Raw genomic sequence first — 26510 nt, forward strand, 5'->3', positions numbered from 1 at the left:
CCGGGCAGCAGGAGCTCTTTGGGAGGACCAGGCGGGATTAGGACGTGCCACGGCCCTCGTAGGGCTCCTCCGCTTTGACCCTTCCATTCCTGCATGGAGCCGCCTTCCATCCCGGCTTTAACCGGGATAACGCATGGATGATTCCCAAAGCTCCTTGGGGTGGATGCAAGGCCAGTTCCTGCACGGAGCAGGGATGGAGGAAGGATGGATCCAACCTTCCCATCCCGGTTTTAACCGGGATAACGCAGGGAGATGATTCCCAAAGCTCCTTGGGGTCAGGATGCAGAGGCCACGCGTTCCTGCACGGAGCCGGGATGGAGGAAGGAGGGATCCAACCTTCCCATCCCGGTTTTTACTGGGATAACGCAGGGAGATGATTCCCAAAGCTTCTTGGGGTCAGGATGCAGAGGCCACGCGTTCCTGCATGGAGCAGGGATGGAGGAAGGAGGGATCCAACCTTCCCATCCCGGCTTTAACCGGGATAACGCAGGGAGATGATTCCCAAAGCTCCTTGGGGTCAGGATGCAGAGGCCACGCGTTCCTGCACGGAGCAGGGATTCTTCCCATCCCGGTTTTTACTGGGATAACGCAGGGAGATGATTCCCAAAGCTTCTTGGGGTCAGGATGCAGAGGCCACGCGTTCCTGCACGGAGCAGGGATGGAGGAAGGAGGGATCCAACATTCCCATCCCGGTTTTAACCAGGATAATGCAGGGAGATGATTCCCAAAGCTTCGGGGGGTCAGGATGCAGAGGCCACGCGTTCCTGCATGGAGCAGGGATGGAGGAAGGAGGGATCCAACCTTCCCCTCCCGGCTTTAACCGGGATAACGCAGGGAGATGATTCCCGAAGCTTCTTGGGCTCAGGATGCAGAGGCCACGCGTGCTGGCGCAGGGACCGCCAGGGGCTGTGCGCTGATGGATGCGCGCTGACGGGTGCACACGGATGCGCACGTTAAGGCGCATGTGACGGGCCCCGCGTGCATGCAGGCGGCCTGGGCAATGGCGGGTACATGCTACTGACACACGGCAACACGCGTGCACACGTGTGATGCTGTGTGCACACACACACCCCTTTCAGGGTGTGCGTCCCCCTATTCCCCACCCAGGCCTTGCAACCATCGCCTGTGCACCCCTCAAGGCATCACCCCTCTGCACCCCAATGTTCTCCCGATGCACGACCGGCCCCTCCCCAGTGCAGAACCCCCACTGCACCCCCAATGAACCCCCCCCCAACCCAATGCAAACCCCAGTTCACCCCCAGTTCCTCCAGTGCACCTATAGCCCCCCCAAATGACCTTCTAGTGCACCCCAATGCACACACCCCCCAGAGCACTCTAATGCACCCCACAGAGTACACCTTTGGTGCACCCCCTATGCACACACCCTTCCAGCCCCACAATGCACCCCCAAAGCACCTTCAGCCTCCCCGTGCACCCCAATGCACCCACAGTGCACCCCCAATGCATACCTTCCTTGTGCATCACAATGCACCCCCCAGAGCATCCAATGCAACCCCAATGTGTTCCCAGTGCACCTACAGCATCCCAGGGCACCCAATGCAATCCCAGTGTGCCCTGCAGTGTACCTATAGCACCCCAGTGCACCCAATGCAACCCCAATGTGTCCCCAGTGTATCTATAGCACCCCAGTGCACCCAATGCAACCCCAATGTGCCCCGCAGTGTACCTACAGCACCCCAGTGCACCCAATGCAATCCCAATGTATCCCCAGTGTACCTGTAGCACCCCAGTGCACCCAATGCAACCCCAATGTGTCCCCAGTGTACCTGTAGCACCCCAGTGCCCTCCCAGTGCACCCAATGCACCCCCAGTGTACTCACAGCTCCCCATGCATACCCCCTTGTGTACCCCAATGTGCCCCCCAGTGCACCCCCAGTCCCTCAGTGCACCCAATGCACCCCCAATGCACCTCCACTGTACCCACAGCTCCCCAGCGCATACCCCCCTTGTGTACCCCAATGCACCCCCAGTGTACTCACAGCCCCCCAATGCATACCCCCTTTATGCACCCCAATGTGCCCCCCAGTCCCTCAGTGCACCCCCAATGCACCCCCACTGTACCCACAGCTCCCCAATGCATACCCCCCTTATGCACCCCAATGTGCCCCCCAGTGCACCCCCAGTCCCTCAGTGCACCCAATGCACCCCCAATGCACCCCCACTGTACCCACAGCTCCCCAGTGCATACCCCCCTTGTGTACCCCAATGTGCCCCCCAGTGCACCCCCAGTCCCTCAGTGCACCCCCAATGCACCCCCACTGTACCCACAGCCCCCCAATGCCCACCCCCGTACCCCCAAATACCCCCCCTTTCACCCCAATGCCCCCCTCCACCCCCCCCTTGCGCTCCCATTCACCCCCATTGCCCCCCCCCACGACACCCCCCCCCCCCCCCCCAAGCCCCGCCCCTCTCACACACATCCACACACCCTCGCGGCTCAGCCAATCAGGAGCCGCCCCGCCGCCACGTCACTCGTGGGCCGGGGGGAACCTCCTCAATGAGCCACATTGTCGCGGGAGCCCCGCGGCGCGCGCTGCCCCGCTCCCGCGCCATGATCGCCTCCCAACTCCTCGCGTACTTCTTCACCGAGCTCAACCATGACCAGGCGCAGAAGGTGAGGGGGGAGAGGGAGAAGGGGGGGAAAGGGGGAAATGGGGGGAAAATGGGGGGAAAATGGGGGAAAATGGGGGGAAAATGGAGGGAGGAGAGAGGTAAAAAGGGGAAAAGGAAGGGAAAAGGGGAAAGGGCGGAAAAGAAAGAGGAGAAAAAGGGGAAAAGGAAGAAAAAGGGGAAAAGGAAGAAAAAGGGAAAAAAAGGAGGAAAAAGGGAAAAAAAGGAGAAAAAAGGGAAAAAGGGAAAAAAGGAAAGATGGGAAAATAAAAAGGAAAAGGAGAAAAAGGGAGAAAGGGAAAAAGGAAAAGGAAAAAAGGAGAAAAAAGGGAAAAAAAGGAGAAAAAAGGGGCAAAAAAGGGAAAAAAGAAAAAAAAAGGAAAGAGGGAAAAAAGAAAAGGGAAAAGGAGAAAAAGGGGGAAAGGAGAAAAAAGGAGAAAAAGGGGGAAAGGAGAAAAAAAGGAGAAAAAAGGAAAAAGGGAAAAAAGAAGACAAAAAGGAAAGAGGGAAAAAAGGAAAGAGGGAAAAAAGAAAAGGAAAAAGGAGAAGAAATGACAAAAAGGAAAAAGGGGAAAAGGAAAAAGGAGAAAAAAGGAAAAAGGGAAAAAAGAAAGTAAAAGGAAAAGGGGGGGAAGGAAAAAGGGGAAAAAGAAAAAAAAAGGGAAAACGGTGACCACCCCCCCTCCCCCCTCAAAAAAAAAAGGAAAACTCGAAAAAACCGGGAAAGGAGTTTAAAAACCAGGAAAAGAGGGAACGTGGGGGAGGGAGCAGGAGGCGCCGCTGTGGCCCCCGGGCCCCGGTGCAGCCCTGCCGGGGCCGCCGTGCGGTACGTGCCGGGGCGGGCGGCGGCGGGACCCCGCGTGTCCGGGCGCCCCCCGCGGGCCGGCGGTGCCGAGCAGGGGAGGAGGAGGAGGATGGAGGGGGGGGGGGGGATGTATCCGTGTGTCCACCCCATTCCCGAGGGATTCGGGACCCCCCCCCCGTCCCGTGTTCCCTATGGGGCAGCCCAGGCTCTGTGCGTGTGGGTCCCCCCATCCCTTGCACTGATGGAGATGGGAAGCATCCCCTTAATGTGTGGTTCCTGAACGCCCTGAGCCTGCTCGGGGACCGCAAACGCAGGTCCGAGCGTCCCGTTGGGATGCACGGAGCCTTCGTCGCCAATGATTCCAGAGTTCAGGCGCTTGGTCTGTGCTCTCCTGTGCCCGGTGGGATGCGGCTGGGCTGCGCTCGACCAGGAGCAGTCCTAGGAAAGGAAACAACACTGCAGGAGCGTGTGGAAGCTCAGGCTCCTCCCGGCAGCGTTTGGGGCATCTGAGGATATGTCAGAGGCTGTGCAGTGATTCCTGTTCCCGCGGTTGCAGTGTCCGGGTGTGAGATGGTTGGGATGTGCAAATGCACCCTTTAAAAGTGCCCTGAAACCAAACCCGAAATGCATGGAGAGCCCCGGCTCGCTGAAACACAACCACCCCCCCCCCACGCTGGCCTGCGTTAAATAGGAAGTAAAACGGGAGAGAACACGGAAAAAAAGAACCCCAAACAAAGTGCATAGAAATAACTTCCCAATGCAAAGCAATCCGTAAGGAAATACGGGCTCGGCTTCTCCCTCCGCTCGCAAGTGTCCCGGGATTGTGCAACAGCCAAAGCTTCGGGAAGGGGTTGTGTAACCTGGTGGCAGAAATAGGCCAGCGGCTGGGCTCGGGCTCGGGGCAGCTGACGAGTTCCTTATCGGGAGCTGGGAATAAGGGAGAGGGAAGGCTTTGGTTTAGGATAATTCGCCTTCGTTATCCATTGGGAGAAGGGCGTGTGAAGCCTCGGGAACCGGCTTCGTTTTGCTCCGGGCTCCAAAGGCCAAACCGAAAGGGTTGCTGAGATTGTGAGTGTGGGGAGGGAAAAGCTGTGGGAGAGACGGCTCTGCCCTCCACCGCTGGATTTCACTGGGTTATTTATAACCAGATGCCTCTGAATCCTCCTGCGAAGGCAAAGCCGGGGTTGGCCTCCAGCGAGAGCTCGGCTTCGCTCCCAGGAACTGAGGAGAAAGGGGGGAAGCAGATGGTTTTCCGAGCTGGATGCTTCCATAAATGATTCCTGGCTTATAAATCCCCCCCACAGGGATATGCAGGGGTGGAATCCCTGGCAAGCAGTGATTTCGGGTTGTATCAGGTTTTACCCCCAGTTTGAGGCCACTTGGGAAGAGGTTTTGGGGTGATGTGTGCTTGAATCGTGCATCTTTTTGCTGTAGATTGGGCAGAAAAGGAGCTCGGCCATGGGGAGAAAGTGCCCTTTCTAGGAGCTGTGATTTGTGTCCATTCAAAATAGCTCCCAAAGGGGATTTCCTTCCCTGTTAACATGGAGCGGCTCTGCCTGCTCCACTGCCCACACTGGGGGATGCCACCCGCATCCCCACCCTCGCTTTGCCCCGTGGGTTGCAGGCCTCCCTTATCCCCCCCCCATGGGATCGTGCCACCCCCATGGGATCAGCATCCTCCTGAGATCCCAGCTTGGAAGCTTGCCGCGGATGACCCGTGTTCCATTGGGATGTGCCGGCTCACCCTGTGTCTCCCGATCCCTAAACCTCAGCCTCTCCGTGCGAGGCCTCAATAACCGGGCTGGCAGCAATTCCTCCTTCAAACGGAGGAGGAATGGGCGATGGGGTTGATTTTCCTGCGTTTGAGGCTGTTCCCAGGCAGGTTTTCCTCTCTTTTTCATCCCATTCCTTTGCTGGGGGGGGTTGGTTTTGTCTCGCTCTTTCCTCCCCGGCTCCTCTGCGGCTGTGGGAGTGACGCCTGAGTGCTGATTCCTGGAAACCAACTGAACAGCTTCTCTAGGGCCTGCCAAGGTCAGCAGCAGGACGGCCTTTCCCACCCGTAGCCCCTATGGGGAGCATTCCCACATCCCCATCTCCTCGCACGGCTGAGCTGCTGCGGGGACCTGGGTTTCCCTAAGCGCGGTGGGATGCTCCCGGTGTTGAGGTCTTGGTGTCAGTGTTTGTGATCAAACAGCACCCAAAGGGGAGATGCTGCCTCGCATCTGCTCCGGAGATCTGGGTTTAGGGCAGTGTCCCAAAGCCTGCTCAGGGCTGTTGGGAGCAGTTTGATGTCTCCAGCTCCTGAGCTGGACACGGGGATGCTTTCCTGGTGAACCCGGCATTATCAGGGTGCTGCGGGTTCAGCCCGGGATGGGCTCCTGGGTGACTTCTTCACTATGGGTGCTGGGCTCCACCTCCAGCGTGGGGTTCATGTGCTGTGAGGACGGGGAGGAACCGGCTGAGCAGGAAACCATCTGACTCACTTGGGTTCAAGATGACTCCGGGCCTGTGTCATCAGAGGCTTGGCTACGGCGGGGAGGGCACGTGGGGCTTCACTGCCTGCAAGAGCCCTCAAGAGCAGCCAAGGACGTGGGGTGGGAGCTGCCGTGGGGTCAGGGATGCAGCCCAGCATCAGTCCTGTGTCACTGGAGGTGGGGAAGGGGACGAGCCGGTTCCCAGCACTGAGTCAGCCCGGGGTTGGGTACCGGCGACACGGGGAGCGCAGGGGCTGAGGACGTGGCACAGGTTCCATCCCCTGCTGCCGACAATAAAGCTGCGGGGTGCTGGATTACAGTCCCGAGCCAGGACATCAAACACTCCGTGTGCTGGATGCGTTCCCGGATTCACCTCGGTGTCCCTGAATCCATCGTATCCCGGGCGGGATGGGAGCGCGGCTGCGAAGCATCCCCCTATGAAAGGAGCAGGGAGGGAGCTGGTGGTGTGGGAAAACAAAGTGGTTTTCAGGAAAGCAGCTTGTTTTAAGTGAAAAACTGGGATAGGGAGGGAAGGAGTTTAAAGGGAAAATGATTTCAGGCAGAGATTGCCCTGGAGAAGGGGTTGCTTGTGCACGTGGTGGGTTCGGAGTGTTTGAGCCCTCCCCGCGCTTGAACATCTCCCTCTTGTTCTTATACACAACAAATACTTGACTTTGTTCCCAGAAAGGAAAAGAATCTGGCCCAGGACACAGCCGGCCCCTCCCAGCGTTATGCTTTTCCCCCAGACGCTGCTGAAATCAAGCACATTCAGCCCAAAACTGCAGCGGGGAGATAAGAGGGGACCGGAAACGTTTGCTGCGGGTCTGTTTCTCACCAAACACGTGGTTTCAGGGAGATGCAGAGCAAAACTAAAGCTAAAGATGAGCCTCTTCCCGTTTCCAGAGCCTGGGGTCATCAACGGGGAAGATGCAGCCAAAACCTTATTGCATGAGGATGAACCACCCCGAGTCCTTCCCCTTGCCCCACTGCCATTTGCCGGGCAGGAAATGGTTGTGCTTTGCAGGAAGCTGCTGTCACGCTGTCGTTTCCATCACTAAGAGCAATCCTGCCCCATATCCCCACTGAGCAATGGGGCAAAGGGTCCCCGCTAGCCCTGCCAGGGGAAGAGCATCCTTCATCCTCCCTGCTTCCGAGCCATTCTGCTGCCTGTGCGTGGTGCAGGGGGGGCAGCAATACAGGATAGGTCTGTTGGGGTGGGTTTATCCAGCGCTGATGGGACCATCAGCAAACATATGATGAGGAGTTAACTCTTTTCTCCATAGAGAGTGGCATTGAGTCAGAACGAAGTTATTCCCAGCTTAACACCGGCCCCTTAGGGGCTAGTCCTGATTAAAGGGAGGCTTCAGGGAAAAGAGCATCCTCCAGCTGCAGTGCCGGTGCTGGAGCAGGAAGTTACCATCACTGTGAAAGCAAAACTGGCTTTTGGGTTAGTTCAAGCTCTTTTTGGGTTAGTTTAAGCTCTTTTTGGATTAGTTTAAGCTCTTTTTGGGTTAGTTCAAGCTCTTTTTGGGTTAGTTTAAGCTCTTTTTTTGGATACTCAGCTCTTCCCTCTTCCAGCTGGTGGCAAAAATTGGGCACCTTGAGGTTTCTTCAGCCTTGGGGCGGATGGAGCTTGCCCAACAGCGGCCTTGCAGCAGGGAAGGGCAATACCAGACACTTCTCCAGCAGCGGATGCTGGGCATAGGAATTAGCCAAGCCTTTGGAGACAGCCCTGAGCCAGGAATTGCTCGGGTCGAGTTCCAAAAATCCCTTCAAACTCATTGCACCTACGAGCACGCTCCAATGATCCAGTTCTTTAACGAACTGTGGTGCCCTGTGTGCGCTGGCCTCGGCTCTGAGCGCGCCCAGACTCAAATCCGTGCCTCCTCCATTCAGTTTATTCAGATTTCCTCAGGGAAACGCTATTATTTAGGATGGAAGCTGTCCAGAAATCCCAGTCCCAGCTCTTAACCCCGTGCGTGTGTTTGTTTGGGACTGTCAGTGATCTTAAATAGAGGTCAAACAACAGAGAGGGATGAAGGATGCTCGTGCTCCGGGGATGCAGACTGAATTCTCTTGTCTTGCTCAATCTTTGCTGCAGGTTGAGGTGTGCTTGGGTGCAGTGGGGGGGACCTGGAGTAATGAACCAGGGCCATGGGGTTGGGAAGCCTTGGGCATGAAGGTGGCCATGGCTCTTCTTCGGTGAGGGTCAGGGTGGTCTTGCATGGAAGGGTTAGGGTTAGGGTTAGGGTTAGGGTGGAGCTGAGCTGCTCTTGCAGGATAGGATGCCCTGACCTGCCTTAGCTGCCCAGCGGGACGACGTCTGTGTCTGTAGGAGATGATCCAGGTTTTAAAGGGGCTTTGGGGATTAGAAGAAGGTCACCCTGTTTTCTTATGCCACTGGTTATTCCTGGCATGGGGATCGTGCTGAGCAGGGCCTGCGCTGGGGAAAGGAATTGAAACCTCTGCCTTGTTCCCTTGTGCTGTGGTTTCGGCAGCATCCTCACTGCCCTTTGCATTGGGCAGGAATGGAGGAGCAAACAGCAATGGTTTCTTGTGCCTCTGAGCTTCTGGGGTGAGATCCTCATGGGATGGGGCAGCACCTTGTGAATCCGGGAGGTAAAGCAAGCAAAGGGTGGCAGAAGGAGAGGAAGAGCAAGGGGAGCTCTGCTGAGCCCTGCTGCTGCGGTACGCAGGGGATGGGAAGGGGACCGCCTCATTGGGACCCCATCCCCACTTGTGATGGTCCCAGCAGGCCCCCCTCATCACCACAGGAGGAGGATCTCATAGGGGCAAGATGCTGCAGGGAGGCAAAGCACCCAATTGTCTGTCACCAGCACCCAGCTCAGAGGGAGCCTGGTTGAGATCCGATCTGTGCCAAAGGGGCACGATGGTGGCTTGAGGAGAGGTTGTGAAAGGTCCCGACCTGCAGAGATAAGGCTATCTCTGTCTCACAGCTTGGAAACGGGGCTGGGCAGTCTGCCCTGGGTCGATGCCATTGACTGATAACTGTCGGGGCAGCTGGATGGGAGATTTCCTAACCTTGGGGCTGGGATGGAGCTGGGGCAGCAGCCGCCTCTCCTGCACTGCTAGCCAGAACCTTGGACCACGGGTGGCAATTTGCAGCAGGTGAGAGCAAATAGAAGGAGAAGGAGGGGAGTGTTTGACTTCCTGCTGCTGTGGTGGATAAGGAGAGGCTGGTAAACAGCCTGCACCGGGAAACCTCCAGCGTTCCCGGTTCTGATCCGCTCCCTCTCGCCTTCCTGGTCTCCCAGTTGCTTCCTTTCCAGCCCCAACTAATGGGAAGGAGGAGGCTGCACCCATCGCACCGACCAGGATGCAGCCCCCCCCCAGGGAACAAAGCAAACCCATCCCCTGAGCTCGCTGCAGCACAATGGGGCAACGAGGGACTTGGCTCCCCAATCCCCACTAGAGCTGGGGATAAGGCAGGGGTTAAAAGGATACCGGGAGCATCCCAAGCCTGACCCACAGCAGAGCTGGGTCCGAGCGGCTGCATCCGTGAGCGAGGTCACGCTATTACTCGCCCACAAAATGCCCATTTCCTATAGCGTAGCCCTATAAAAGAGCCCCAATCACGCTGGGTCTCTGATGACCCGCTCTTACGTGCCTGCAGACAGGTGAGCTTGCCTGGGTGGAGTTTTCCTCTCCACTTTGCAGCTGCCCTTTAATTAATGTTGAGTGAAGTTAATGGAAACAGGGGCATAGTTGGGAGCCGGTGCCTTCCCTGCTCCGGCCACGCACGCTGCTAAGGGATGGGGTTTTCTCCATGCCTTTCCTCGGGAGGACACGATGCTTTGGTGCCATTTATAGAAGGGGGTGGACATCCTCATAGCCTCAGTGTCGGGGTGTAAGCGATGGCCAGGAGCAGGGGGTGGATTTCTTCCCTTTCCGGCCACAGCACCCACTTGTGTCACCCCAGCGTTGTTTGCTCAAGGGGGTTGAGTGGCACCGTAACCCTTTGTAGGGGTGATCTCAGCAGCAAAGACGTGAATGGGCAGTGGATTGCTGCCTGGCATCCTTCACGTAGGGAAGAGGCCCCCGGGGGGGGGTCAAGGTCGAGGTGTGCTGCCACCGGGGTGTAGGAAGAGCTCTGAAGCTGGAAAAGCTCCACCACAACGTCCTGACTCACAGCCTGGGCTGGGCTCCGTTTGGGTCCTTCTGTCACAACCTGTTTGGGTGCCCATAGGTGAATGAGAGGGGAAGAGCATGCGGAGCTCCTCGGGGATCAGTGTTCCCAAGGTGGTACCCAAGGGGATGGCGGTGAGGGGGATGCGGGGTGGCACTGGTGAGCTCCCTGGGTGCTCAGGTGCGGGAGCAGCAGCGGGTGTCACTGATGTACCTGCAGATAAGCTGTTGTCCTTCGGGATGGGGCATGACCTGCTTCTTGCATCACCCCCTGCAGACGTGAGGGGTGCTGGATGTGTCACAGGGGCTGTGCCCGTGTCTCCAGCCCTCCAGGTGACTTTCCTGGCTTTATCCCCCCCCCTTTCAGATTGACAAGTACCTGTACCACATGCGGCTCTCCGAGGAGACCCTCCAGGAGGTGTCCCAGCGCTTCGGGAAGGAGATGGAGAAGGGGCTGGGAGCAGACACCAACCCCACCGCCTCGGTGAAGATGCTGCCAACCTTCGTGAGATCCACCCCGGATGGGACAGGTACCGAGAGGCCATGGAATGGGTTGGGATGAAGGGATCTTAAAGCTCATCCAGCTCCAACCCCTGCCACGGGCAGGGACCCCTTCCCCTAGAGCAGCTTGCTCCAAGCCCCTGTGTCCAACCTGGCCTTGAACACTGCCAGGGATGGGGCAGCCACAGCTTCTCTGGGCACCCTGTGCCAGCGCCTCAGCATCCTCACATAAATCACTTCTGCCTTATCTCCAACCTGAACCCCCCCTGTTTCAGTCTGAACCCATCACCCCTTGTCCTATCCCTACAGTCCCTGATGAAGAGCCCCTCTCCAGCATCCTTGTAGCCCCCTTCAGACACTGGAAGCTGCTCTGAGGTCTCCACGCAGCTTCTCTTCTCCAGCCCCAATGTTCTCAGCCTGGCTCCATACAGGAGCTGCTCCAGCCCCTGAGCATCCTCGTGGCCTTGCTCCAACACGATGGGAGATGCTCCCTCCTGGCACCGCAGAGGGAGGTCTCTGTTGGTACCAACAGGTGCCGGGAGCGAGGTCTGGAGCCACCCATCCTCACGGCACTGAGGCACCAGGGCCGCCTTCCCTGCTCACCCCTAGGGCTTCACCCTGCTTGTGCTCAGCGCGGGGACCGCCCCTGTGTGCTGGGAGCGGGGAGGCTCCCAGTGATGGGAGGGAGGGAAGGGGGGGGCCCAGATCCTGCCGTGCCCTCCCTGGCAGGACAGCGACAGTCACGGGTCCAGCTCATCCGATTGCATTGGCAGCGAAGGGGGGAGCGGTGCCAGCTGCTGCCTGAATGGCACCGGGGCCACGGCAGGAGAAGGGGCTCTGCCCGCTGGGCTCTGCACAACGCAGCCTTTCTGCCCGCTTCCCCCCGCCTGCAGCACGCTCCCTGCAGGCGCATCCCTGCTCCGGGCTCCTCCCAGCACCAAACCCCAAGCATCCCTATGGGAAAGCCGGTGTCTGCCTCTCGGTGCTTTGGGAAGGAGCTTTGCGGGGTGGGGGGGTGTGTGTGTGCTCTGCAGCATCGCCTCTTTCCCACTGCAGGGAATGGGATGCGGATGCACCCAGGACCTGCTGAGTCAGGGACACAGCACCCTGAGCAGCCGACACTGGGAAGCCCCCAGGTCCCTTTGGCTGCAGTTGCTGCAGTGCTGGCACCTCCGAGGGGCTCCTTGCTGAACCTCAGTGCTGATGGCAGCGGAAAAGATGGGGAAAGAGGAAGGGAACTGATGGAAAGAGCTCTCAGCCCTCCCCATCCCCGTCTCTCATCAACCTCATCCAGTGCCTCAGCACCCTCGTGTCTTCCTTTACATCCTATAGGAAGTCTACACCTCCCCTCTTTCAGTTTAAACCCATCACCCCTTGTCCTGTAGCCACAGGCCCTTCTAAAGCCTCCATCCCCATCTTTCTGATGAGTATTGGAGCATCCCTTCATCCAGCGCCATCCTGCTGCTGCATCCCTCGTGCTCAGCCCCTCTGCTGCCCGGGCTCCCTGCCCCAGGATCGAGATTTCCATCTATTTAAATGGTGGAGAATATTTGTAATTACAGGGATAGCCGGAATGCCGCCCCTGGGCATGGGAACTATTGCAGCCAAAGGTGCTGGAGCATGTGTCACAGCTCTCCGGAGGCAGGAGGTGGTAGGGAGAAGGTGCAGGCGCTCTCCTTGCCTTCCCAAGACAATCCTTGGCTTCCCTCACCATGTTTGCAGCTTCTCCAGTGTCCCTGCTGGCATTTCCCACCCGGAATGGAGCATGGAAACCATGAAGCAAAGGGGATGCTGGGGCAGTCACTGGGCTGGGAAGCAGGAGGTTTCCAAGCAAGTCCTGGGGGGATAAAAGACCTGGGAATCCCGATGGGCTCCAGCTGGATCCAGGATGCGCGCAGCATCGGCATCTCTGCTGTTGGGTTTGGAGAGGATGGGATGGAAGGGGGCACTTGGAGGCTCATTGGAAGAGCTCAGTGTCCAGCTCAATGTCCTTCCTCCTTCTGCTTCTTTTATGGGCATCATTCCATGTTTATGGGCATCACTGCATTTGGATGGGCATCATTCCATTTGGATGGGCATCACTGCATTTGGATGGGCATCATTCCCACCCAAAAGATGGGTTGTTCCTCTGCTCCTGCTCGTGGCCATGCTCCAACACGATGCTACACCAGCTGCAGAGGCTCCTGCAGAGCATCCCTGCCCTTCCTCTGCTCATGGCCATAGCAGGACTTGTCTCTGCTTTGGGATTATTGGGATTTGGGATCTAATGAGGAGCCGGCAGCTGGATCCAGGCAGATGAGGGGAGTTTAGGGAGACCCAAGGTCACCTCTGCAGGTTGGAGTCAAAACACAGCCGCGGCTCCCGAGTGCTCTTCCCCTCCTTGGATCCTCCTTGGGTTCACTCTTGGTGGCTTCACTGTTCCTGGTGGGGAAAACCAGGCCCCAGATAAGCTTTTCCTTGGGATGCCGGTGATCCTGAGCAAGGGCTCTCCTTGCTTCCCTCCTGGTTTTCCCAAGCTTTGCCGGTGTCACTGCGGTTCCTCCACCATGCTGAAGCTGCCACAAGGATCTTCTGGTGCATCCTCTGTTGAGCCCCAGCAGCTGAGATCCATGGCTGCAGCTTTCAGGATGCTGCTGCAGCACCTTGGTGGTCAGATCCCTGGGAATTCCAAGGATGGTTCTTTGGAACACCCTTCCCTTGGGCTATGGGCTCCGTTCCTGCCCACAGCCAGCTGCTTCTGTAGGAAAACCTGAGCCATGGTCCTTAAAGCCTTAAAGAAAATGCCTATTTCATGCCCAGAGCCCCTCTCCTGGTTATTTATCACATTCCCCAGCAAGGAATCACATTGGGAATCACTACTGGGTGACTCTCGCTGCTCTCTGCTGGACCCGATTCTATCCAAACCAAGCAGTCAGGTTAATCCTGAATCTTTTGCTGCTGCAATCCCATAATTTCATACCCAATCCATCATAAACCCCTTTGCTGCACTGATTTAGTGGAGGTGCTGATGCGTCGGGGCTCTTATGGTCCTTCTGCTCAGCTTGCTGCAAGGAGGCAGTGGGAAACATGCGGGGCTCTGCCTCCATCCCCTGCATCCCTCAGAGCTGGTCCTGCTTTTCCTTATCCTCTCATTAGTTATTAAGCCAATTGGAGCAAGGATCCTTCCAAACCAAGACTGCAGCCAGTTGGGAGTATGAGGTTTGGGGTGGTTGGTCCGGGTTGAGCAGCCTCTAAGGTGCTGGAGCATGATCCTGCACATGATGCTCTGGTCCCCTGGCCCTGCCTGTGTTTAGATCTTAGGCAGGGGTTGGAACCGGGTGGGATTTAAGGTCCCTTCCAACACAACCTGTGGGTTATTCTGTTCTCTTCCCGTGCTTTCTCCCACTTCTAAAGGCACCAAACACACCTCCTGGGTGGTTTCCTAAGAGCAAACACACCTCGAATCCAAGCTCCGTGTTTACCCTCGCTGTTTGGTTTGGAAGCTCAGCATCGCCGCCTCTGTTATCGCATAAGGAGGGAGCTCTAATCGGAGCCCAGCCAATGGAGCCCATCACAACCACATCCCTTCCACCTGGGGATTTTCCAGGGGAGGATCTGCTGCCTTTTTCCTCCTGCAATTCCCAGGAATCCACTCCTTGGCTTCAGCAGATGCCACTCAAACCGCTTGTACCTCTCCTGTGGCTGTTGAGCTGCTTTCAAGGGGGGGTTTGGGTGTTGTTCTGGGGCAAGGGTCCCCATCCACGGCTCCTTGGCCTTTTAGGATGCTTATCCCTGGATTCCCTGAGTTATCCCCAAGGAGCCGAGCAGCCCCTGAGGCTCTTGGCTCCAGCCCTAGTGTATTTATCAGCGCTCCGAGGTGTTCTTCATGCTCTGCTAGCAAGCAGAACAGCATCGGTGCCAGCAGCAAAGGGAAGCAGGAGCACAGCTTGACCCGTGTTAGGGGCAGAGCGTGATGCCAGTGGTACCCAGCCGAGCATCCCATCCAGCTCTGCCCACCCGTGGCCGAGGTTAAATCCCTGCTGTGGGCAATAGCAGGGACATGAGGACAGCAGGAGCTCCACGGAGGTGTTTTCAGCCTCTATGTGCAGAGACGTGGCCAGGGCATGCCCTGTGGCTGGCAGACACAGGGAGCTGCCAAACGGGTTTAAACCTCATCCCTGCAAAGGGTCAGCGTGGGCTGGAGGCGAGGAGGAGAAGTGAATGCGCAGGGTTTGGCTGCCCCAGTGCTGGAGCTCTCATGCTTGGGGCATCAGCGCTGCTCTCCAGCCCTGCAAGCGCTGGTTTGCGCATCCCTTGGCCGTGCTGCCTTGCTTGCAGCGATGCTGAGGGTGTTATTGAGGAGGGGTGAGCTGTGAAGCATTGATGGGGGCCTGGTTTGGAGTGATCTATGGTTCTGGATGATGGGGTGTGTGTGTGTGTAACCCATAGATTCAATGGGGCTGGGAAAGAGCTTTAAGCTCACCAAGTCCAACTGTTACCCCCAGCACTGCCAAGCCCACCACTAACCCATGGCCAGAGATGAAGTGAGGGTCAGCCAGGGCTGCGTGGGGACATGGGGCTGGTTGATCTCCTGGTGTAACCCTAACCATGGGACTGAAGCCAGAGCATGGAGGGGACTGGTACCACTGGGAGCTAGCGCCCAACCTGCCCTGCATCACCACTGGGGTGATGCGCTGACCCCACAGCCCTCCATGCAAGCATTAGGGCTGTTAACCCTGCCTCGAGCCCCTCTTGTTCCTCATCTTCTCCTTCCTTTGGAGCACCACAACTGCTTTTAATGGAGCTTTTCAGCTGCAGAGGGGTGGCTCCGGGTCTGTCCCTGTCCCACTTCCCTCGCCCCGGGACAGCCGCACACCCCTTGGGCCGTGCCGGCTCAATCCCTGGGGATGCTGCCCTGGTGCCATTGGAATACCAATAAACCACCGGTTTTGTTCCAACCGGAGCCCCTTTGTGTGAGCATCGGCGGGCACAAAGCGGCCCCCGGGGGCTGCGATCGGCCCCGGGGGAGCCAGCACAGCACATTCAGTGCATTCAGCAGTGTAACAGTGCTGATAGAGGGCTTTCCCCCTGCCCTCTCCCCATGCTGCGCCCTGTTCAGAGCAGCCAGCTTGGCTCTGTTCCCACATCCTGGCTTTGGATCCCGGCCTTGGTGAAACAGCAGCAAACAGGGCCCAGCCCTTGGGTCTTGGAGGCAGCGGATCCCAGGGCTTGGTCATGGAATGGGTTGGGATGAAGGGACCTTAAAGCCCCTGTGTTCAACCTGGCCTTGAGCACTGCCAGGGATGGGGCAGCCACAGCTTCTCTGGGCACCCTGTGCCAGCGCCTCAGCACCCTCACATAAATCACTTCTTCCTTATCTCCAACCTGAACTCCCCCTGTTTCAGTCTGAACCCATCACCCCTTGTCCTACCCCTACAGTCCCTGATGAAGAGCCCCTCTCCAGCATCCTTGCAGCCCCCTTCAGACACTGGAAGCTGCTCTGAGGTCTCCACGCAGCTTCTCTTCTCCAGCCCCAGTGTTCTCAGCCTGGCTCCATACGGGAGCTGCTCCAGCCCCTGAGCATCCTCGTGGCCTCCTCTGCACTCACTCCAACAGCTCCATGTCCTTACATTGAGGACCGTTCACCTGGGAGATGTGGGAGTTCCCACAAGCATCAATAGGGTCAGGAACAGTCTCTGCTGCCTCCTTCCTTATGGAGTTTGAGGTTGGAGCTCCTCTTCCTTGGATTTGGGCACAGGCTCGTCCGGATGGGGCTGACGGGGTCTGTCCTACAGCAGATCCATCACACTGAATGGTTCCTCTTGTCCTGCAGAGGATGGGGACTTCCTGGCGCTGGACCTTGGAGGCACCAATTTCCGTGTGCTGAGGGTGAAGGTGTCGGACAACGGCCTGCAGAAGGTGGAGATGGAGAATCAGATCTACGCCATCCCCGAGGAGCTCATGAGAGGCAGTGGGGTGCAGGTGGGTTCACCCCTTCCCTTCCATCCCCACTCTCCTGGGCTTCCCCCCCTCCCTAGACCCTGAGCTGTGCAATGGGGCTGGAGCAGGGCTGTGCATCCTATTGCTGCAGCATCCCGGTAATTCCTTACCTGCCTTTTGGAGCTGTTAATTCCCAGGGAGGACCACAGAGCTGTGATGGTGGGGGCAGGCGCTGCTCCCAGGATGCAGGCACTGCTGTGGTGCATCACCTCGGTCAGGGGCACTGCACAAGGGCTCACTCTTTGCCCTTTTATCCCCAGCTCTTTGACCACATTGCCGAGTGCTTGGCCAACTTCATGGATAAGCTGAAAATCAAAGACAAGAAACTCCCCCTTGGCTTCACCTTCTCCTTCCCGTGCCACCAGACCAAGCTGGATGAGGTGAGTTAGGGTCTCACCTCCTCGTGGCTGAGCCTGGGACGGAGCGGGATGGAGATGCCCCACGGCTGATGGGGTTCGGGTACCACACAAGGGCTCTGATGGGAGCAAAGGCCGAGCGCTGCGGCTCATGGGGGTACAGGAGGAGCTCCCTGCCCTGCTCTGTGTGGACACCTCCATAGGGAGCAGCAGCTCAAGGAGAGCGGCTCCAGCAGCCAGAGGCAGCCAGGACGTGCCGAGCATCACATCCCGCATGGAGCAGCAGGGAGCCGGGGCTGTCAGCTCCGCTCAGCGCGCAGGGATGCAGCATCCCACGTGGCCCCGCTCCTGCTCCTGGCAGGGGGCTGGAGCACAAGGGGGGGGCCTGGTGCTTTCCTTGCCCTTATCCCACCCAGCTCCCTGGGATCGGGCAGGAGAGAGGCTCCATGGAGCGCTGGAAATGCAGCGCATCCTCGGGAGTGAGGAGATGGTGGCGTTTGCAACCAGGGATGGGGCTGGTTGTGCTCAAGAGATGCAGGAGGAGGAGGTTAAGAGTGATGCAGGAGGTTAAAGAGTGATGCAGGAGGTTAAGGACTGATGCAGGAGGTTAAGGACTGATGCAGGAGGTTAAGGACTGATGCAGGAGGTTAAGGACTGATGCAGGAGGTTAAAGAGTAATGCAGGAGGTTAAAGAGTGATGCAGGAGGTTAAAGAGTGATGCAGGAGGTTAAGGAGTGATGCAGGAGGTTAAAGAGTGATGCAGGAGGTTAAAGAGTGATGCAGGTTAAGGACTGATGCAGGAGGTTAAAGAGTGATGCAGGAGGTTAAGAGTGATGCAGGAGGTTAAGGACTGATGCAGGAGGTTAAAGAGTGATGCAGGTTAAGGACTGATGCAGGAGGTTAAGGACTGATGCAGGAGGTTAAAGAGTGATGCAGGAGGTTAAGGACTGATGCAGGAGGTTAAAGAGTGATGCAGGAGGTTAAGGACTGATGCAGGAGGTTAAGGACTGATGCAGGAGGTTAAAGAGTGATGCAGGAGGTTAAGGACTGATGCAGGAGGTTGAAGAGTGATGCAGGTTAAGGACTGATGCAGGAGGTTAAAGAGTGATGCAGGAGGTTAAAGAATGAGGAAGGAGGTTAAAGCTTTGCTTATGGTGGATGTGGGGCTGTAAAAGTGAAACCATAAAGAAAGAAGCTGGGAGAGGAAGCGTCTGTCCCCGGTGACCTTGTCTGGCTTCTCCCCATGCCTCAGTTTCCCCATGTGTAAAGCAGGGAGGGATCTGCCTTGCTAAAGGCTCCAGGATGCAGGGTTTCAGGTGCAATTGAGCCTGCTCCCTTCACCCGGGCCGGGCGCTGCTGAGTGGGTGCCTCCAGGACCCCCATCCGCAGGGATGGGTCAAGGAGCAGTCTGTAGTCTTGGGAGCAGGTTTTGCCTGCAGGGCTCCATAAAACCCAGTCACGGGACTCAGGAGCCAGGAGCTGCTCCCAGGCTGTTTCACAGCCATAAATGTTATCTGCACAGGGAGGCGGAAATCACTGCTGATAGCGCAGCTGGGAACAGGGAGGGACTCACCCCCGGGGCTTTGTCCCCATCCATCCATCCATCCATCCATCCATCCATCCATCCATCCATCCATCCATCCACCCAAGCCCTCAGGACACGGTGGGTCTCTCCTCTGAGCCTTCCTCCTCGCTGTTCCTCCACAGAGCATCCTCGTTACGTGGACAAAGGGGTTCAAGTGCAGCAGCGTGGAGGGCAAGGACGTGGTGTCGATGCTGCGCAGGTCCATCAAGAAGAGAGGGGTGAGAGGCTGGGCAGCTCCATCACCCCCGTGGGGCGGTGGGGTGGGTGTTGAGGCCCTGCAGCTCAGCTCCATGGGGCAGCAGAGGTGCTGTGGTGACGCGATCTCTTCCTTCCATCAGGACTTTGACATTGACATCGTGGCCGTGGTGAACGACACCGTGGGGACCATGATGACCTGTGGCTATGATGATCATAACTGTGAAGTTGGCCTCATTGTTGGTGAGCCAAGGGGGAGCAAGGAGGGGATGTGTCTTGCAGGTTTCAGGGGCTTCTGTGGGGATGAAGGAAGGGGAGAGTGATAAAACCCAGCATTGCCCAGTGATTGCTTTCTTCCATCTTCGCTTTCTGCGGTGCAATTCAATGGATGGAGCAGCTCTGCTCTGGAGCCAGGCTGAGAGAGCTGGGCTGGGTCAGCCTGGAGAAGAGAAGGCTCCTGAAGGGGAGACCTGAGAGCAGCTCCAGTGCCTGAAGGGGCTGCAGGAAACCTGGAGAGGGGCTTTGGGATATAAGGGATATAGGGACAGGCCAAGGGGAATGGCTTTAACCTGCCAGAGGGGAGACTGAGATGAGCTCTTCCCTGTGAGGGTGCTGAGGAGCAAGCTGCTCCAGTGGAAGGTGTCCCTGCCCATGGCAGGGGTTGGGACTGGATGAGCTTTAAGCTCCTTTCCAACACAAACCAGTCTGGGGTTGTATCACTATGAGAGTAAGGGAAAGGCAGCCTCCTCTCTCACTGCATCCCTGTGCTTGGTCCAGGTACGGGTACCAACGCCTGTTACATGGAGGAGATGAGGCACATCGACCTGGTGGAAGGCGACGAAGGCCGGATGTGCATCAACATGGAATGGGGAGCGTTTGGGGACGACGGCGTCCTCAAAGACATCCGGACCGAGTTCGACCACGAGATTGACATGGGCTCGCTCAATCCCGGCAAGCAACTGTGAGCAGCGCCTTGGCTGAGCTTGGGGTTTGCCCTGCATCCTCCATCCTCTATCCTCTATCCTCCATCCTCTATCCTCTATCCTCTGTCCTCCATCCTCTATTCTCTCTATCCTCCATCCTCTATCCTCTATCCTCTGTCCTCCATCCTCTATCCTCTTTATCCTCCATCCTCCATCCTCTATCCTCTATCCTCCATCCTCTATTCTCTCTATCCTCCATCCTCTATCCTCTATCCTCTGTCCTCCATCCTCTATCCTCTTTATCCTCCATCCTCCATCCTCTATCCTCTCTATCCTCCATCCTCCATCCTCTATCCTCCATCCTCCATCCTCTATCCTCTGTCCTCCATCCTCTATCCTCTGTCCTCCATCCTCTATCCTCTCTATCCTCCATCCTCCATCCTCTATCCTCCATCCTCCATCCTCTATCTTCCATCCTTCATCCTCCATCCTCTGTCCTCTCTACCCTCCATCCTCTATCCTCCATCCTCTATCCTCTATCCTCCATCCTCTATCCTCTATCCTCCCCATCCTCTCTATCCTCCATCCTCTCTATCCTCCATCCTCCATCCTCTATCCTCTCCATCCTCTCTATCCTCCATCCTCCATCCTCTCTACCCTCCATCCTCTATCCTCCATCCTCTATCCTCCATCCTCCATCCTCTATCCTCTCCATCCTCTCTATCCTCCATCCTCCATCCTCTCTACCCTCCATCCTCTATCCTCCATCCTCCATCCTCCATCCTCTATCCTCTCCATCCTCTCTATCCTCCATCCTCCATCCTCTCTACCCTCCATCCTCTATCCTCCATCCTCTATCCTCTCCATCCTCTCTATCCTCCATCCTCTATCCTCTCTACCCTCCATCCTCCATCCTCCATCCTCCATCCTCTATCCTCTCCATCCTCTCTATCCTCTCCATCCTCTCTATCCTCCATCCTCTATCCTCTCTATCCTCTCTACCCTCCATCCTCCATCCTCCATCCTCCATCCTCTATCCTCTCCATCCTCTCTATCCTCCGTCCTCTATCCTCTCTACCCTCTCTACCCTCCATCCTCCCGTCGCGCTGCCGTCAGCGGCACGCAGGGGCTGTCCTAGCTAACTGGGTCACCGCATCCCGTGCCAGCTGCACCGATGCAAACAGGGGCCGTGCCACACACTTGGGTTGGTTCTCCCAACCGAACCACTGGGCACATGCTTCCCTCGTGAGCTGAATGCCTTCAGTCCTGTCCCTTTCCCCCTGCCAACGAGGCGCTCTGCCAGGCACGGCAAACACCCCCACCTAATGTCTGCAGCCAGGTCCTACCCAGCTCCTGTTCTCCTGATGGATTCTGGCAGCATGGGTGGGATTGGGGGGGGTATCCCTGCAAAGTGACCCCCTTCAGGTAGCTGTAAGTTGTCCTTGCAGGATGAAGGTCATGCCAACGTGGCTTTATCTTCTCGGGGATGGGATAAAGAGCTCAGGAAAGACATTACCTGATAGCCTTTGGGTTTGGAAGGCTGGCAGATGGTTTTGACTGTGGCCACCTCACGGCACACACAGCCAAGCAAACACACCTTGGCCTTCCCCCATTGCCAGGTTTGAGAAGATGATCAGTGGGATGTACATGGGAGAGCTGGTGAGGCTCATCCTGGTGAAGATGGCCAAGGAAGGGCTTCTGTTTGAAGGAAGGCTCACACCAGATCTGCTCACTACCGGCCACTTTGAGACCAGATACATCTCTGCTATTGAGAAGTAAGTAGGATCCAGAGGGTTTCCTGGGATCCCAGCCCATATCCTGACACCTGTGCTGAGGGAATCACAGAATCCCAGCCTGAGATGGGTTGAAGGGACCTTAAAGCTCATCCAGCTCCAACCCCTCCGAAGGGCAGGGACACCTTCCACTGGAGCAGCTTGCTCCAAGCCCCTGTGTCCAAAAGGATGAAAGCACTTTGCTGTCTTTGTGATGAATAAGGAATTAGTGGTTTAATTGTGCTCATAGGCTGCAAGCAAGGCCATGTCTGGGGAAAACTTTAGGGTGTGAAAGGAGGGAATGGAGCCATGACTTGTCATTTGAGATCTGTAAAATACAGAGTTAGTTAAAATGTAGCTCTGATCCCTGATGAAAAAGACATTTTTAGCTGGGAAATGAAGTTTTCTGGATAAAAATGTGTAATAGTCACAGCCAGAAGCCCTGTGTGTTCCATACCCATATATATGTGCCTTTAGGTGGTAGGGCCTGTGAAAAACCCTGAATTTTTTCCTTCCTGAAGTTGCTTATCCTAAGGATTTTATACTCCAAGGAGTGCTTTAGGCATGGATAAGACCTGTAGTTAAGTGCTACTCAGAAATCATAGAATAGTAGAATGGGTTGGGTTGGAAGGGACCTTAAAGCTCCTCCAGCTCCAACCCCTGCCACGGGCAGGGACCCCTTCCACTGGAGCAGCTTGCTCCAAGCCCCTGTGTCCAACCTGGCCTTGAACACTGCCAGGGATGGGGCAGCCACAGCTTCTCTGCCCTTCGCCGCGCAGGGAGAAGGAAGGGCTGCAGAAAGCCCACGAGATCCTGAGCAAGCTGGGCCTGGAGCCGTCCCACGAGGACTGCGTGGCCACGCTCCGCATCTGCCAGATCGTGTCCACGCGCTCGGCCAACCTCTGCGGGGCCACGCTGGCCGCCGTGCTGCGGCGCATCAAGGACAACAAGGGCGTGGAGAGGCTGCGGTCCACGGTCGGCGTGGATGGCTCCGTCTACAAGAAGCATCCTCAGTGAGTCCATGGGGAGGGGGTGAGGACACCACTGAACCAACGGGGTTGGGAAAGAGCTTTAAGAGCATCCAGTCCAACCGTTCCCAGCCCTGCCAAGGCCACCACTGACCCATGGCACTGAGGGTGTGTGAACACTTGCGGGGACGGTGACTGCAGCCCTGCCCTGGGCAGCCTGTTCCAATGCCTGAGCACCCTTTGGGGCAGGAATTGTTCCTCAGCTCCATCTAAACCTGCCCTGGGGCAGCTTGAGGCCGTTTCCTCTTGTCCCATCCCTTGTTCCCTGTGAGCCCGCTCCTGGCTCCATCCTCCTGTCAGGCAGTTGTAGGGAGCGATCAGGCCCGTCCCCCCCCAGTCTATTCCTGCCAGCAGTGGGTCAAGCTTGGCACAGCTATTCCCATGGACCCCTCTGGTGCTGAAGGAGCCGCAGTCAGTTACAACCCCAAAGGGTCTGGTTGTAATCCACATCCTCCCTCCTCCTCCTCCTTAGCTTTGCCCGGCGCCTCCATAAGACGGTGCGGAAGCTGCTGCCGGACTGCGAGATCCGCTTCGTGCGGTCGGAGGACGGCAGCGGCAAAGGGGCCGCCATGGTGACGGCCGTGGCCTACAGACTGGCTGCCCAGCACAAGGCACGGCAGAAGATCCTCGAGGCGCTCAAGCTGAGCCACGAGCAGCTCCTGGAGGTGAAGCAGAGGATGAGGATGGAGATGGAGAAAGGGCTGGGCAAGGAGACGCACGCAGAGGCGGCCGTGAAGATGCTGCCCACCTACGTGTGCTCGACCCCAGACGGCACAGGTAACACCTCATGTGTTATAAACCCATCCTTGCATAGGGCAAAGAGGTGGCAGCGCTGCTCCCAGCATCCGATCCGTGTAGGGAAGGGCTGGGAGCTTTGCCATGGCCGGTTCCTTCTGTGTTGGGAGGGGCACAAAGCTTTGTAGCCTCCAGTATGACACTGGGAAAGGCAGCTGAGCCTCCAGGCCGTTCTGCGCTTGCCTTAACACAAAGCCTGGCTTTCCCTGTGGTCTCCCCACCACCGCAGGTTCCTCACCACCATTGTCCTGGGTTGTGCTCCCTGTTCCGTCAGTGGCTTGGGTGTGCTCCTGCCTCTTGGCTCGGAGCCCTGGGATCTCCCTGGGTCCGGAGCAAACCTCTCCATCACCTTCCTGCCTGCACCCGATGTTCTCCATTCCCAGCCACGTCGTGGTTTCTGGTCCTTTCACAGCCATAGGGAAGAATTGGCTCAGCTTTGGGCCGTGCTCAGGAGGGGATCATTGGGATCGTTGTCGGGATCTCTCCTAACGCCTCTCCCTTGGCTTCCAGAGAAAGGAGATTTCCTCGCCCTGGACCTGGGAGGTACCAACTTCCGTGTGCTGCTGGTGCGCGTGAGGAACGGGATGAGGCGCGGCGTGGAGATGCACAACAAGATCTACTCCATCCCGGTGGAGATCATGCAGGGGACGGGAGAGGAGGTGAGGACGGGCAGCTGGAGGTGGAAAACTGCATGGGGAAGGCTTTTGCTCTCCTGCCTTTAGAGCAGCAAGTTCTGTCCAAGGCTCTGCAGTCTGAGATGAGCCCGAGGCTGGTTTATAGGTTAGAAATGGTTGTTATTCCCAGCTGGTCACCTTCATCCCTTCTGGGTGCAGGATGGGACCTGCAGGGAGGTATCAGAGGGATACAACCATGGTGCTGGGGAAGGGGATGGAAAGGAGCTGCTTTGGGTTTGCTCACCTCACACAGCAGCATCCTGGTCTGTTCAAAGCCCTGTTGGGAATGGGTCAGGCAGGCTGCATCCCGCTGAGTTTCTTGCTGTGATGATGACTTCTCCGTTTGGCTCTGCACTCCCAGCTCTTTGACCACATTGTCCACTGCATCTCCGACTTCCTGGAATACATGGGAATGAAGGGCGTATCGCTCCCGCTTGGATTCACGTTCTCCTTCCCTTGCCAGCAGACCAGCCTGGATGAGGTAACCCCAACCTACCTGGGTAGGATACGTGTCTGGTACCCAGGGCTGGCACTGGTTGCTGTGGGCACGGGGCTGCTGTTCCCATGGACCAGGATGATTTATTTACCACGGGGCATTCCCACCGCAGGGAATTCTCCTCAAGTGGACAAAGGGTTTCAAGGCGACCGGGTGTGAAGGAGAGGACGTGGTGAACCTGCTGAAGGAGGCGATCCACAGGAGGGAGGTGAGCATCCCCATCGCTGCGAGGAGGCTGCTGCTCGCTCCCACACCCCGGTGATGTCTTTGGCATCTTTAATTGGCCTGTAAAGCTAATTAATGGGCTGAGCACAGGCCTAATGAGTGTCTGAGCTTCAACAGCCACCCTTAGTCATCACTAGGGCTTGGATTTCCAGACCCCGGAGCTAAGAGGTGGCTCCCAGCCAAGGCTGGAGCAGACTTGTCTCTATGTGACTCAGGGAGACACCAAAGCTCATTTCCTCAGTGCAGACCACCCAAAGCGCATGCCCTGGGGGCTCTTCCTGGTGTAATAAGCTGCATCCTTCAGGAATAACCCCATCCAATCCCACCCCTCTGCAGGAATTTGACCTGGACGTGGTGGCGGTGGTAAATGACACGGTTGGCACCATGATGACCTGCGGATATGAAGATCCGTACTGTGAAGTTGGGCTGATTGTTGGTGAGGAATGAAACCTTCTCGTGGGGTTCCTTTGTTGGGCTCCCAAACCTGTCCCCATGGGGTGTTCCTGGAAGTCTCTGAGGGCTTTTTCCTTGCTTCAGTAGCCCCATTGAAAGCTGCTGCTCTCTCTGCAGGCACGGGCAGCAACGCCTGTTACATGGAGGAGATGAGGAACGTGGAGCTGGTGGAAGGGGAGGAGGGCAGGATGTGCATCAACATGGAGTGGGGAGCGTTTGGGGACAACGGGTGCTTGGATGACATCCGGACCGAGTTCGACCTGGCGGTGGACGAGCTCTCTCTCAACCCGGGGAAGCAAAGGTGCGTGGTGGCTTTGTAGGGCTGGGTGTCCAGGCCGGTTCCTCTTGTCCCATCCCTTGTTTTCCTTGGGAGCAAAGCCCAGCCCCTCCTGGCTCCATCCTCCCGTCAGGCAGTTGTAGGGAGCGATCAGGTCCCCCCCTGAGCCTTCTCTTCTCCAGAGTGAACCCCCCCAGGTCCCTCAGCCGGTCCCCATCTTTCTGATGGCCAGCCTTGCCCTCTCCTCCGCAGGTTTGAGAAGATGATCAGTGGGATGTACCTGGGGGAGATCGTCCGCAACATCCTGATGGATTTCACCAAGCGAGGGCTGCTCTTCCGGGGACGGATCTCAGAGAGGCTCAAGACCAGAGGGATCTTTGAGACCAAGTTCCTGTCGCAGATCGAAAGGTGAGGACCGAGAGGCAGGGCGATCCAGCTGCGCATCAGAGATGGAGTTGGGGGAAAGCACTCCCAGGGTTTGGGGCACACGTCCCAAGCTCTCAATCCGGAGCCAGGATGGCAGAGGGGGGTGCAATGCAGCAGCAAAACCCACGTGGTTCTGACAGCGCCGGTGATGAGAGACAAGGAAGTGTCTGGGGTTGGCAACACAGAGGCCTCTTTATCCTCTGTCCTGGAATAGCCCCACGGATTAGGACGTGACATCAGATCCGCATCCAGCTCTGAAAGCCGAGTTAAAGGGGAGCGGTAGAGCCACACAAGACGTAGCTAAGAGGAGGTGAAGCCACGCGCCCACGTTGCTCCGTCTCCTCACGCTGCCCATCCCTTTGCGTCCTCTCTAGCGACTGCTTAGCCCTGCTCCAGGTCCGCTCCATCCTGCAGCACCTCGGCCTGGAGAGCACGTGCGACGACAGCATCATCGTGAAGGAGGTGTGCGCGGTGGTGGCGCGGCGCGCGGCGCAGCTCTGCGGCGCGGGCATGGCGGCCGTGGTGGACAAGATCCGCGAGAACCGCGGCCTCGACTTCCTCAAGGTCACCGTCGGTGTGGACGGGACCCTCTACAAGCTGCACCCGCAGTGAGTTGAGCAAGAGGGTCCTCCAAGGGGGGGGCCTATGTGCTCAGCTTGACGGGCCTAAAGGATGGGGCACCCAGGTAACACCGCACCAGGCAGGACCTAAGGCTGGGTTGGCCCAGTGATGGTGACCAGACTCAATCAGATCATCAGCAGGTCTAACC

The 26510-nt window shown here is 57.3% G+C and overlaps 1 protein-coding gene across 3 annotated transcripts in view; it reads left to right on the forward strand.

Annotated features, from left to right (window-relative positions):
• LOC134164794 (hexokinase-2) overlaps window positions 1–26510 on the forward strand; it is a 36159-nt gene that overhangs the window by 4579 nt on the left and 5070 nt on the right. Inside the window, exons 1-17 of one of the 3 annotated variants that reach the window (XM_062620946.1) lie at window positions 2524–2635; window positions 10424–10586; window positions 16370–16518; window positions 16797–16916; window positions 18600–18695; window positions 18816–18915; window positions 19450–19633; window positions 21215–21370; window positions 22147–22380; window positions 22868–23172; window positions 23701–23849; window positions 24226–24345; window positions 24473–24568; window positions 24922–25021; window positions 25156–25339; window positions 25568–25723; window positions 26116–26349. In XM_062620946.1, coding sequence (XP_062476930.1) covers window positions 2573–2635; window positions 10424–10586; window positions 16370–16518; window positions 16797–16916; window positions 18600–18695; window positions 18816–18915; window positions 19450–19633; window positions 21215–21370; window positions 22147–22380; window positions 22868–23172; window positions 23701–23849; window positions 24226–24345; window positions 24473–24568; window positions 24922–25021; window positions 25156–25339; window positions 25568–25723; window positions 26116–26349 — 2609 coding nt within the window. In that variant the 5' untranslated portion in view covers window positions 2524–2572. Of the gene's footprint in view, window positions 1–2523; window positions 2636–9380; window positions 9549–10423; window positions 10587–16369; window positions 16519–16796; window positions 16917–18599; window positions 18696–18815; window positions 18916–19449; window positions 19634–21214; window positions 21371–22146; window positions 22381–22867; window positions 23173–23700; window positions 23850–24225; window positions 24346–24472; window positions 24569–24921; window positions 25022–25155; window positions 25340–25567; window positions 25724–26115; window positions 26350–26510 lie in introns of those variants that run through there. The other 2 variants (XM_062620947.1, XM_062620945.1) reach the window with 2 other exon arrangements.

This window comes from Pezoporus occidentalis, unplaced genomic scaffold (assembly GCF_034315485.1).
Source record: "Pezoporus occidentalis ecotype Australia unplaced genomic scaffold, CSIRO_AGI_Poc_V1 ctg226, whole genome shotgun sequence".
Classification (NCBI taxonomy): Eukaryota; Metazoa; Chordata; class Aves; order Psittaciformes; family Psittacidae; genus Pezoporus; species Pezoporus occidentalis.